Consider the following 14,254-nt stretch of genomic DNA (forward strand, 5'->3'; position numbering starts at 1 on the left):
TAGCATACGTGTAGGTATGTACGGCAGGACCAAATCAGAGAGATAGGTAGGAGCAAGCCCATTTAATGCTTTGTAGTTTAGCAGTAAAACCTTGAAATCAGCCCTTGCTTTGACAGGAAGCCAGTGTAGGGAGGCTAGCACTGGAGTAATATGATCAAATTTTGGGGGGGTTCTAATCAGGATTCTAGCAGCCGTATTTAGCACTAACTGAAGTTTATTTAGTGCTTTATCCGGGTAGCCGGAAAGTAGAGCATTGCAGTAGTCTAACCCAGAAGTAACACAAGCATGGATTAATTTTTCTGCATCATTTTTGAACAGAAAGTTTCTGATTTTTGCAATGTTACATAGATGGAAAAAAGCTGTCCTTGAAATGGTCTTGATATGTTCTTCAAAAGAGAGATCAGGGTCCAGAGTAACGCAGAGGTCCTTCACAGTTTTATTTGAGACGACTGTACAACCATTAAGATTAATTGTCAGATTCAACAGAAGATCTCTTTGTTTCTTGGGACCAAGAACAAGCATCTCTGTTTTATCCAAGTTTAAAAGTAGAACGTTTGCAGCCATCCACTTCCTTATGTCTGAATTTTGGGGCTTCACCATGTTTCATTGAAATGTACAGCTGTGTGTCATCCGCATAGCAGTGAAAGTTAACATTATGTTTTCGAATGACATCCCCAAGAGGTAAAATATATAGTGAAAACAATAGTGGTCCTAAAACAGAACCTTGAGGAACACCGACATTTACAGTTTATTTGTCAGAGGACAAACCATTCACAGAGACAAACTGATATCTTTCCGACAGATAAGATCTAAACCAGGCCAGAACTTGTCCGTGTAGACCAATTTGGGTTTCCAATCTCTCCAAAAGAATGTGGTGATCGATGGTATCAAAAGCAGCACTAAGGTCTAGGAGCACGAGGACACAGCCATAAAATCGAGGACACAGCCATGACATCTCCACAAACAAATATTGGCAGTAGAATGACCTTACTGAAGAGATCAGTGACTTTCAACTTGGCACAGTCATAGGATGCCACCTTTCCAACATGTCAGTTCGTCAAATTTCTTCCCTGCTAGTACTGCCAAGATCAACTGTAAGTGCTGTTTTTGTGAAGTGGAAACGTCCAGTAGCAACAACGGCTCAGCCACGAAGTGGTAGGCCACACAAGCTCACAGAACGGAACCACCGAGTGCTGAAGCATGTAGCACATGAAAATCGTCTGTCCTGGGTTGCAAGACTCACGACTGAGTTCCAAACTGCCCCTGGAAGCAACATCAGCACAATAACTGTTCACTGGGAGCTTCATGAAATGGGTTTCCACAAGCTTGGTTCGGGCTAGGACCCTTAGTCCCAGTGAAGGGAAATGTAAACAATACAGCATACAATGATATTCTAGACGATTCTGTGCTTCCAACTTTGTAGCAACAGTTTTGGGAAGGCCCTTTCCTGTTTCCGCATGACAATGCTCCTATGCACAAAGTGTGGTCCATACAGAAATGGTTTGTCGACATCAGTGTGTAAGAACTTGACTGGCCCGCACAGAGCCCTGACTTCAACCCCATCGAACACCTTTGGGATGAATTGGAACACCGACTGGGAGCCAGGCCTACTCGCCCAACATCAGTGCCCGACCTCACTAATGCTCTTGTGGCTGAATGGAAGCAAACCCCGCAGAAAATATTCCCAGAAGAGTGGAGGCTGTTATACCAGCAAAGGGGGGAGCAACTCCATATTAATGCCCAGGATTTTGGGAATGAGATGGGTGACAAGCAGGTGTCCACAAACTTTTGGTCATGTAGTGTATCATGCTTCTGACCCGATCCTATTTCGAAATATTGATGTTGGTTTAAAAAGCTTGATTGATTGTTTTTCATTTAATTGAATTAAAAATCAAACCATCCATGAGTTTATGGTGAGAACGTAGGCTACATGGCTCGAATGAAAACAATTTCGTCTGCTATTTCTATAGAAGTGCAAATATGACCTGTCATTATGTTTATAAAACATTAGCCTACATTTCCGAGCAGTTATAACGGTGAGTATTGGATTTCTTTATATTGGATCTTTATCCAGCTCCTGTGAAAATTTTTGATAAAACCCCGACAGTCTAAATTGCCTTGTCTGTATTATACGATGTTGCCTCGTCTGTACTATACTCCAACAGGGAGCAATTATGGTGCCTGTAACTGTATATAGACAGCCTATTTAAAGTTATTATTTCATTTTTCTTTGAATTTTATAGAATTTGATATAGAATCATACACTGTCTTTTATATTGAATTGTATCTTGCTTATTGACTACGTTTGGCATGTCCATGTCCAGACTGCAATTTACGGTATGCCTAGCCCCCATATCAGTGCAAATGCTATAGCCTATATACAATTACAACAATATGGACTGCAAACACGTTCAACATATTTTGCAAATGGCAGGCTATTTACCGAAATAGGCTATAGAGAGCAATACTAATGACTTATTTTTGTAGGCACTAACTCAGCCATGGTTCGTTGAACAAAACCTATGGAAAAATTGAGTTTTTGTAGGGTTAAACACCAAAAATAAGGTCTGTGATAAACACAGGATTAGGAGATCTTATACATTTTTTTTTCAATTAGATTATCTTCATCAGCTATTGTCACTTTTTGGGATTGTTGAAGGATGTATCATTTAAAAAACCTAACGCACATGAAGGCTTCATAATTCATAAAGGTAATGTTAACAGACTGATATTATCTCATGGAACAAAACATATCAAATCATATCAAATCAAATTGTATTTGTCACATGCGCTGAATACAACAGATGTAAGGCTTACTGTGAAATGTTTACTTAATTGTAAAGCCAACAATGCAGTTCATGAAATAGAGTTAAAATATTTTCTAAACAAAGTAATGTAATTTTTAAAATCAAAAGTAACACAATAAGATTACATAACAATAATGAGGCTATATACAGAGGATACCGGTACCGAGTCAATTTGCGGGCGTACAGTTTAGTCAAGGTAATTTGTACATGTAGGTAGAGGTAAAGTGTCTATGCATAGATAATAAACAGTGAGTAGCAGCACTGTAAAAACAAAGGGGCGGCCATTTGATTAATTGTTCAGCTGTCTTATGGTTTGGTGGTAGAAGCTGTTAAGGAGCCTTTTGGACCTAGACTTGGCACTCCGGTACCGCTTACTGTGCAGTAGCAGAGAGAACAGTCTATGACTTGGGTGACTAGATTTTTAGACAATTTGTTGGGCCTTCCTCTGACACCGCCTAGTATATAGGTCCTGGATTGCAGGAAGCTTGGCTCCAGTGATGTATTGGGCAGTACGCACTACCCTCTGTAGCGCCTTACGGTTGGATGCTGAGCAGTTGCCATACCAAGCGGTGATGCAGTCAGGATGCTCTCGATGATGCAGCTGTAGAACTTTTTGAGGATCTGGGGACCCATACAAAATCTGTTCTGTCTCCTGAGGGAGAAAAGGTGTTGGCGGCCCTCTTCACGACTGTCTTGGTATGTTTGGACCATGACAGCTCGTTGGTGATGTGGACACCAAGGCACTTGAAACTCTCGACCCGCTCCACTACAGCCCCGGTGATGCAACCGGGGGCCTGTTCGGCTGTAGTCCATGATCATCTCGTCTTGCTCACATTGAGGGAGAGGTTGTTGTCCTGGCACCACACTGCCAGGTCTCTGACCTCCTCCCTATAGGCTGTCTCATCGCTGTTGGTGATCAAGCCTTCCACTGTTGTGTTGTCAGCAAACTTAATGATGGTGTTGGAGTCGTGCTTGGCCACACAGTCGTGGGTGAACAGGGAGTACCGGAGGGGATTAAGCACGCACCCCTGAGGTGCCCAGATGTTGAGGATCAGAGTGGCAGATGTGTTGTTGCCTACCCTTACATTTACATTTACATTTAAGTCATTTAGCAGACGCTCTTATCCAGAGCGACTTACAAATTGGTGCATTCACCTTATGACATCCAGTGGAACAGCCACTTTACAATAGTGCATCTAAATCTTTTAAGGGGGGTGAGAAGGATTACTTTATCCTATCCTAGGTATTCCTTAAAGAGGTGGGGTTTCAGGTGTCTCCGAAAGGTGGTGATTGACTCCGCTGTCCTGGCGTCGTGGGGGAGTTTGTTCCACCATTGGGGGGCCAGAGCAGCGAACAGTTTTGACTGGGCTGAGCGGGAACTGTACTTCCTCAGTGGTAGGGAGGCGAGCAGGCCAGAGGTGGATGAACGCAGTGCCCTTGTTTGGGTGTAGGGCCTGATCAGAGCCTGGAGGTACTGAGGTGCCGTTCCCCTCACAGCTCCGTAGGCAAGCACCATGGTCTTGTAGCGGATGCAAGCTTCAACTGGAAGCCAGTGGAGAGAGCGGAGGAGCGGGGTGACGTGAGAGAACTTGGGAAGGTTGAACACCAGACGGGCTGCGCCGTTCTGGATGAGTTGTAGGGGTTTAATGGCACAGGCAGGGAGCCCAGCCAACAGCGAGTTGCAGTAATCCAGACGGGAGATGACAAGTGCCTGGATTAGGACCTGCGCCGCTTCCTGTGTGAGGCAGGGTCGTACTCTGCGGATGTTGTAGAGCATGAACCTACAGGAACGGGCCACCGCCTTGATGTTAGTTGAGAACGACAGGGTGTTGTCCAGGATCACGCCAAGGTTCTTAGCGCTCTGGGAGGAGGACACAATGGAGTTGTCAACCGTGATGGCAAGATCATGGAACGGGCAGTCCTTCCCCGGGAGGAAGAGCAGCTCCGTCTTGCTGAGGTTCAGCTTGAGGTGGTGATCCGTCATCCACACTGATATGTCTGCCAGACATGCAGAGATGCGATTCGCCACCATTCACATTAATAGCTTACCACCTGGGGGTGGCCTGTCATGATGTGCAGGATCCAGTTGCAGAAGGAGGTGTTTAGTCACAGGGACCTTAGCTTATTGGTGAGCTTTGTGGGCACTATGGTGTTGAACGCCGAGCTGTAGTCAATGAACAGCATTCTCACATAGGTGTTCCCTGGTGGGAAAGGGTAGTGTGGAGTGCGATTGAGATTGCATCATCTGTGGATCTGTTGGGGCGGTATGCAAATTGGAGTGGGTCTAGGGTTTCCGGGATGATGAGCCATGACCAGCCTTTCAAAGCACTTCATGGCTACTGACGTGAGTGCTACAGGACAGTAGTCATTTAGGCAGTTTACCTTCGCATTCTTGGGCACAGGGACTATGGTGGTCTGCTTGAAACATGTAGGTATTACAGATTTGGCCAGGGAGAGGTTGAAAATGTCAGTGAAGACACTTGCCAGTTGGTCTGCGCATGCTCTGCGTATATGCCCCAGTAATCCTTCAGGCCCCGCGTCCTTGTGAATTTTGACCTGTTTAAATGTCTTGCTCACATCGCCTACGAAAGCGTGATCACACAGTCATCCGGAACAGCTGGTGCTCTCATGCATGCTTCAGTGTTGCTTGCAAAACGTCTCTGTACTTGCTTCTTGTCTCCCAGCGTCTGTCCTTGCACTCTCAAACATTTACAGATGGACTATTGAGAGCATCCTGTTGGGATGTATCACCGCCTGGTACAGCAACTGCACCGTCCACAACCGTAGGGCTCTCCAGAGGGTGATGCGGTCTGCCCAAAGCATCACAGGGGGCTTACCTGCCCTCCAGGACACCTACAGCCCCCGATGTCACAGGAAGGCAAAAAGATTATCAAGAACAACAACCACCCGGGCCCTGCTATCATCCAGAAGGCAAGGTCTGTACAGGTGCATCAAAGCTGGGACCAAGAGACTGAAAACAGCCATCAGACTGTTAAATAGCCATGGCACCCTATATACATAGACTTGAAATCACTGGCCACTTTAAAAATGGAACACTAGTCACTTTAATAATGTTTACATATTTTGCATTACTCATCTCATATGTATATACTGTATTCTATCCTATTCTACTGTTTCTATGCCGCTCTGACTTTGCTTGTCAAATATTTATATATTCTTAATTCCATTCCTTTAATTTAGATGTGTGTGTATTGTGTCTATTGTTGTGATATTGTTAGATATTACTTGTTAGATATTACGGCACTGTTGGAGCTAAAAACACAAGCATTCCGCTACACCCGCAATAACATCTGCTAAACACATGTATGTGACAAAAATATATATATTTGATTTTGATTTGAAACTAAATTCTAGTCTGGTATCCATTTAAAAAAAAAATATTTCACAGAATGTAATTTTCTACAATATTAATATATGTCTGTCACACAACAACAACAGTATCCCATACACCCATCTCAATTACCCAAGAAAAAAAATACGCAAGTAAAAAGTACAGCAGACACATTTTATCATAACAGTAGCCTATTGGGCACACAAAGGCACATGCCTCCACTAAGGTGCGCTATTCACATACATCCCCTCTCTTGATGACGCTCCGTGCTATAAACAGTGCTGACGCCGAGCTGCGTCCTTGCATCTCTAGGGAAACGCTGGGAGAGAGGAGGAATCCTATAAACTTGGAGCCAAATACGCGACTGTTCATTCACATCCAAGCCATCGAACCTCTCTCTACACATTAGACAATTCCATCGTTCAAAGTGAAATGGCAAGAAAATCGGACGTCCCTTCCCCTTATTACGGTGAGTAGCCTACCCTAATTTAAGTCAAGTGTTTCACAGTGATGGGGTCTGTTATTGAATATGGCACGTTCATTGCGCATGTAGCATGGGTCAGAAATTGGACCATCAGCCTACCTACCGGCACATTATATTTAGGATATCGGGCATAAGGTGAAATTGAGTTCTCAAAATATTGTCAAAGCAACAGGGAAAGGGATTTTAAGTCGTATTTTTGTCTCAGGTTCCTTATGGTATTATTTTGACCACTAATTATTGAGCATGTTCTTGTGCCTCCATGAGCGCAAGTAACATTCATATGAAACCCTACCCTATTACATCGAAATACATTGATTAGGACATGTTTGTCTCTGTCATTAATAATGCTAAAGCTATAACATAACAACAGCCCTGCGTGAAATCCTCAACTTGGCATCAACTGGCTTTGCTATTTTGGTATGCTTTTCGATTCGAAGCCCGGAGGTTAACCAATGTTACGAGCCGCTCGCCTGAATATCGTCGGGGATGCAACTTTGTTGTTAGTAAGGGCATCATGTGCTGCTCGCGCACAGGGCACATCTCGGCGCCGAAGATATGGAGGATGGCAACTGTAGGGTTTCCACTAGACAACACAGCCACAAAGTCAAACTCGCCTTTTAGGGTTAGGCACAAGGTTAGCAGTGTGGTTAGGGTTAAGTTTAAAATAAAAATGTAATAAGATAAATTGTAGAAAATGACGGGGTTAAACCATAATTATTACTTTGTGGCTGTGCTAACTAGTGACGATCCAACTGTAGGCTACTGCAGCCTCATCTGACGGTGAACTATAACCGAACTCTCTGAATTTAACACTATTCATCATTCTTTAGGCCACTTTTATAGGCTATAGTCTATATTTGAGTTTATAACTAGATGACTCACATCCTTGCATTGTTGGCCTTTGCTCACTGAAACTTGAGCACAAAACAGAAACAATCTATACTCAGGTAAGTGTGCAGAGCATTTGAAGATGATGAAAGAAAGGTTTTCGTTTATATTCCACATTTAAATGACCCTATCAATTTTCTGAAGCTTTTCACAAACACCATTCTTAGGTAACTTATGGTTTTCAAGGTCATTAAGCTGCTATTGTAGCCTATATTGTCAACCTGGATTCAGAGATAGGTGTAACATAGTAAATGAAAGTCCAGGACACTCAAATTAGTATGATATGTTACATATGGTATGTTATGTATTAATTTGTGGGTGTCCATCATGCATTTCTTGTGATATGTTACGAATTACAATTCATTTGATAAGTTACAAATTAGGAAAAGGAAAGGAAATGCAAAGGGGATACCTCACCGGCCAGTTTATTAGATACACCACCCGGTTCACGAAAATGGATTGCTCCTACATCGAGACATTCAGTTACCGTTCAAAAAAACGTTAGAAGAATTGGCTAAATGAGTGACTTAAGCGACTTTGAGTGTGGAATGATCGGTGCCAGGCACGCTGGATCAGAAGTATCTCAGAAACGGCCACCCACCTGGGCCTTTCACGCAAGACAGTGTCTAGCGTTTCCCCGAAAATGGTGCGACAAAAAAAAAACATCCAGTCAGCGGCAGTTCTGTGGGGGAAAACAGCTTGTTGATGAGAGAGGTTGTAGGAGAATGTCAAGAATCATGCTAACAGGCGGGCCACAAACAGACAAATAACGGCGCAGTACAACAGTGGTGTGCAGAACAACATCTCGGAATGCACAACTCGTTGATCCTTGTCACGTATAGGCTATTGCAGCAGACGACCACACCAGGCTTTACTCCTATCAGTTAAAAACAAGAAAAAGCGGCTCCAGTGGGCACCCAATCACCAACAATGGACAATTGAGGAGGGAAAAAATATTGCCTGGTCCAACGAATCCCGGTTCCTGTTGCGTAAGCAGTGTCCATGGCCCCATCCTGCCTGGTGACAACGGTGCAGGCTGGTGGCCAATCTGCAGGAACTGTGTAATGCCATTGCATTAGCATGGACCAACGTCCCTGTGTAATATTTTCCAACTTGTAGAATCCATGTCCGAAGAATTCTGTGACGTGACGAGATCCTGAGGCCCATTGTCGTGTCATTCATCTGCCGCCATCACCTCATGTTTCAGCATGATAATGCACAACCCCATGTCGCAAGGGTCTATTCACAATTCCTGCAAGCTGAAAATGTCCCAGTTCTTCTGGCCTGCATACTCACCAGACATGTCACCCATTGAGCATGTTTGGGATGCTCTGGATCAACGTGTACGACAGAATCTTCTAGTTCCCTCCAATATCGAGCAACTTCACAATGTCCATTGAAGAGTAGTGGAACAACATTCCACAGGCTACAATCACCAGCCAGATCAAATCTATGCGAAGGAGATGTCACACTGCATGAAGCCACTGGTGGTCACACCGGACAATTAATGGTTTTCTGATCCATGCCCTTACCTTTTTTTAAGGTATGTGTGACCAACAGATGCATATCTGTATTGCCAGTCTTGTGAAATCCATAGATCAAATCACATTTTATTGGTCGCATACAAATATTTAGCAGATGCTATTGCAGGTGGAGTGAAATGCTTGTAAATTAGGGCCTAATGAATTTATTTAAATTGAATGATTTAAGAAATATGAACTATAACTTAGTCTAATCTTTACATTTTGTATGTTTCGTTTATATTTGTTTTCAGTGTAGATACAATGTAGCTAAACGGTAGTAAGTAGTAACACGCAACCTTTGGGTTGTTGGACATTTGCATTATATGCCTACCCATCCATCCCGATCAACCACCCCGACCAACAATCCACCTTTAGTTTTTGCTTTAAGTAACCTTCTGTCTTATGTAACCATACCAAACGTAACTTATCATACTAATTTTAGCATCATGGATTTTCATTTACTATGTTACGCCTAGTCTATGAGACCAGGCTGATATTGTTGCTGTGCTGTTCATAATTGTCATTGCCTTTTTCTCTGAGACATAGCTTCAGGATATTTCTCTCTGCACTGCGGAATACCTTGCTCTCTGTGACAAAGTAGATTGGTACTGGAGTGCCAGCTGGATACAGGAACGTGCACTGTTTTGGAATGCAATAGGATTGTGCTCAATGAAGAGAATCTGACATCTGTCAACTATTGTCAGGTATGCATGTGTGTAGTCTGCCATTTGAACGAGAGGGTTGGATGTGCACCAGACCAGTATAAACCAGTATTATGTTCACTGGCCTGAATGCCTTATTCCTAAGCAGTGTGGAGAAAGGATTTTCTCTCACTTGAACAGTCCATTGTTGGAAGCATTGAAGCAGTGCTGGTATGGGATGTGTGAATGAGTACTGGGATGTACGATGCTATTAAAATTAGTGAATAATGGGCCTTAAGTCATTTTCACACATTTACATGGAGTGTTAAGCACTGCTACTCTTACTGAGTCAAAGTCAAGCTGTTCGCTGACAGTGATTTCGGCAGTTTTCCATTTCCAAAACATGGCTCTTGCCCTTTAAGTTTTAGCTAACCTTGCCTGAGACCTGAATCCTCCCAGTGTCAAAGCTTTAGTTCAGCGAGCTAACACAGTCTCAAGTTGCACAGATACCAGGGTTTAGTATCTGGTTGGTTACACTAAAACTCCCAAGGACAGACATCACTGGCTTGTGTCTCTCTTCCTAGGTGGCTACAGTGTAGGGCCAGAGGCAGAGAGTGGGCCAGTGTGCCTTTGTAGTTGGAGACGTGTCTTGCCTCTGTACTAAGGCTTATGAATAATGAAGCAGGTTCCCCGTGTTGTCTCTGCTGTGTCCTTCTGATCCAGAGATGTGGTTCTAATCTGTTGGTTACCTCCCTCGAGCTGCCTGGGAACGGTGTTTGTGTGTGTGTCTACACAGTTTGACAGTCCTCCGAATGGGTGCTGCTGTATACGGTAGCTGTGTGGCTCCTTATGATTTTTAAAGGGGCCCATTTCCTCGGAACAAATTTTTGCTGTATGCTTTTGCTTCCCCGTGAATGTCTCACTTCAATCTTCTTACAGTTTTTCTCTAACATAATGTTTCTCTAACTTTTTTCCTTCTATTTGCTGATTAGCAGCAGTGGTGGAAAAAGTAAAAGTAAGTAAAGTAAGTAAAAGTCACCCAGTAAAAGTAAAAGTCACCCAGTAAAATACTACTTGTGTAAAAGTCTAAAAGTATTTGGTTTTAAAAATACTTAACTATCAAAAGAAAAATGTAATTGCTTAAATTTACTTAAGAATCAAAAGTAAAAGTAAAAGTATGAATAATTTAAAATTCCTTTATATTAAGCAAACCAGACAGCACAACTTTTTTTCTTCTTCTATTGAAGACTAGCCAGGGGCACACTCAAACACTCAGACATAATTTACAAACAAAGCATTTGTGTTTAGTGAGCCTGCCTGATCAGATGCAGTAGGGATGACCAGGGATGTTCTGTTGATAAGTGTGTGAATTGGACAGTTTTCCTGTAAAAATGTAATAAGTACTTTTGGGTGTCAGGGAAAATGTATGGAGTAAAAAGTGCATTCTTTTCTTTCGGGAATGTAGTGAAGTAAAAGTAAAAGTTGCCAAAAGTATAAATAGTAAAGTACACATACCCCCCCAAAAAATGCTTAACTAGTACTTTAAAGTATCTTTACTTAAGTACTTTACACCACTGATTGGCAGTGTGAAATGAAGATAACTATGACCCATGATAAATTTTCTGAACAGAAACATTTGTTTAAAAATAAAGGCTCAATTCCAGTAAGAGGACGCTGCATATTGCAAGAGAAGATATACTAAATACATTAAAAACCAACTAAAAGGCCAAACAAATTCATACAAATATACACTTTTGCAGACCATATCAACTGCCTGAGTACTGTGTTATAGTAGCTGTAATATGACTGCTGTTTGTGTGCAGGCTTTGCATCATTCCAGAAGTGTTTTTTAAAGACAACCTCAAACATTAAACTCAAAAGCTGTGAGGCACAGATTCTGTTTCCCTATGGGCTATCAGCCAGCGTACCAGGAAAAGCTGTTCAAATTCAGTGTCCTTCAGCTAGCTATGGTCCCAGATCTGTTTGTGCCATCCTGTCAACTCCTATGGTCCTTATCATGGCAAACAGTGCCAAAAAGATCTGGGACCAGGCTTTGTTGAGGCTTGGGAAGCCTCTGCTCTGAACACTCTTGGTTATTCATGTATGGCACAGCAAGGTTGTGTTCACTCCCCTCATAAATCATTTTGGATGATTTTGCCACAAGTAACATGACTCAAGTAAGGTTGGATATGTGTATTTGGATGTGGGGCAGTATTGTGCTTGTAAACCTTTCACTAAACACCTATTTTAGGTGAGGATAGAGCATACATTTACATTACATTTAAGTCATTTAGCAGACACTCTTATCCAGAGCGACTTACAAATTGGTGCATTCACCTTATGACATCCAGTGGAACAGCCACTTTACAATAGTGCATCTAAATCTTTTAAGGGGGGTGAGAAGGATAACTTTATCCTATCCTAGGTATTCCTTAAAGAGGTGGGGTTTCAGGTGTCTCCGGAAGGTGGTGATTGACTCCGCTGTCCTGGCGTCGTGGTGGAGTTTGTTCCACCATTGGGGGGCCAGAGCAGCGAACAGTTTTGACTGGGCTGAGCGGGAACTGTACTTCCTCAGTGGTAGGGAGGCGAGCAGGCCTGGATGAACGCAGTGCCCTTGTTTGGGTGTAGGGCCTGATCAGAGCCTGGAGGTACTGAGGTGCCGTTCCCCAGCTCCGTAGGCAAGCACCATGGTCTTGTAGCGGATGCGAGCTTCAACTGGAAGCCAGTGGAGAGAGCGGAGGAGCGGGGTGACGTGAGAGAACTTGGGAAGGTTGAACACCAAACGGGCTGCAGCGTTCTGGATGAGTTGTAGGGGTTTAATGGCACAGGCAGGGAGCCCAGCCAACAGCGAGTTGCAGTAATCCAGACGGGAGATGACAAGTGCCTGGATTAGGACCTGCGCCGCTTCCTGTGTGAGGCAGGGTCGTACTCTGCGGATGTTGTAGAGCATGAACCTACAGGAACGGGCCACCGCCTTGATGTTAGTTGAGAACGACAGGGTGTTGTCCAGGATCACGCCAAGGTTCTTAGCGCTCTGGGAGGAGGACACAATGGAGTTGTCAACCGTGATGGCGAGATCATGGAACGGGCAGTCCTTCCCCGGGAGGAAGAGCAGCTCCGTCTTGCCGAGGTTCAGCTTGAGGTGGTGATCCGTCATCCACACTGATATGTCTGCCAGACATGCAGAGATGCGATTCGCCATCTGGTCATCAGAAGGGGGAAAGGAGAAGATTAATTGTGTGTCGTCTGCATAGCAATGATAGGAGAGACCATGTGAGGATATGACAGAGCCAAGTGACTTGGTGTATAGCGAGAATAGGAGAGGGCCTAGAACAGAGCCCTGGGGGACACCAGTGGTGAGAGCGCGTGGTGAGGAGACAGATTCTCGCCACGCCACCTGGTATGAGCGACCTGTCAGGTAGGACGCAATCCAAGCGTGGGCCGCGCCGGAGATGCCCAACTCGGAGAGGGTGGAGAGGAGGATCTGATGGTTCACAGTATCGAAGGCAGCCGATAGGTCTAGAAGGATGAGAGCAGAGGAGAGAGAGTTAGCTTTAGCAGTGCGGAGCGCCTCCGTGATACAGAGAAGAGCAGTCTCAGTTGAATGACTAGTCTTGAAACCTGACTGATTTGGATCAAGAAGGTCATTCTGAGAGAGATAGCGGGAGAGCTGGCCAAGGACGGCACGTTCAAGAGATAGAGCAGGGGTGTCAATTTGTCAAACATATGGCCCGGGTTAAATCCGGTCCACGGGTGGTTTGAGTAAAACATTATTATGATTTTATTTTTTCTTTGGGTGGGAGAAACAAACTCAATATACTTTAAAATGACTAAAACCAAATTGAAACTGTGTAGAAATTATAATGGACCTAGTTTCTTGACTGTTTCCAGCTCGCTAATAATCACCAAAGTGGAAGCTAGACAGTCAGGGAGCATAGAAAATTCCCCAAATTATTTTTGAGCAAATTTTGATGGCCAGGTAATGTAACTAATGTTCAGTGCGGCCCTCCGGACCTCGTTAAAAACTGAATGAGGCCCCTGGGCCAAAATGAGTTTGACACCCCTGGGCTAGCATAAAATTCTTGAATTATTTAGTATTACAAATTTAGGACTTGAGATTGAAATTTTAATGTGGTGACATCAATAATAGATTTTCTGTTCCACACCTTTTTTGAAACGTCTGTGGAGTAAAGGATGATCCATCGCTACCATATAACCTCAAATAGGTGGAAGTCATCTTGACAAAATGTGTCAACACACGGGAATGGGAAATGGTTTATGAAATATAAACCGGACCCAAACCGCTTGTCCTTGTGAATATAACTGTACAATATACATTGGTTTGTTTGCATTGGTGCCCTCTTTTCTTTTACAACTGTCAAGTGACAGTTGTCGGTTGTCGTTACACATTTGTTTGTCTTTACCTTGTGAGGTATCTGTCGGGAATGAAGCTCTATGCGATTATAGCAGACAATACCAAGATAACAGACCTCTAACTGAAGTATGTTATTGGCTGTGTGGTAATGAATCGATCAGGGCATATCAGTATGACGTGTAGA

General features: G+C 43.6%; 1 protein-coding gene across 2 annotated transcripts in view; it reads left to right on the top strand.

Moving 5' to 3' along the window:
• Nucleotides 1-6,473: 6,473 nt before the first annotated feature.
• The window catches only part of slc44a5a (solute carrier family 44 member 5a), a 109,693-nt gene continuing 101,912 nt past the window's right edge, over nt 6,474-14,254 (top strand). For both annotated transcript variants that reach the window (XM_035800237.2, XM_035800238.2), the window contains exon 1: nt 6,474-6,628. In XM_035800237.2, coding sequence (XP_035656130.1) covers nt 6,592-6,628 — 37 coding nt within the window. In that variant the 5' untranslated portion in view covers nt 6,474-6,591. The remainder of the gene's footprint in view (nt 6,629-14,254) is intronic.

This window comes from Oncorhynchus keta, chromosome 23 (genome assembly GCF_023373465.1).
Source record: "Oncorhynchus keta strain PuntledgeMale-10-30-2019 chromosome 23, Oket_V2, whole genome shotgun sequence".
NCBI classification, from domain to species: domain Eukaryota; kingdom Metazoa; phylum Chordata; class Actinopteri; order Salmoniformes; family Salmonidae; genus Oncorhynchus; species Oncorhynchus keta.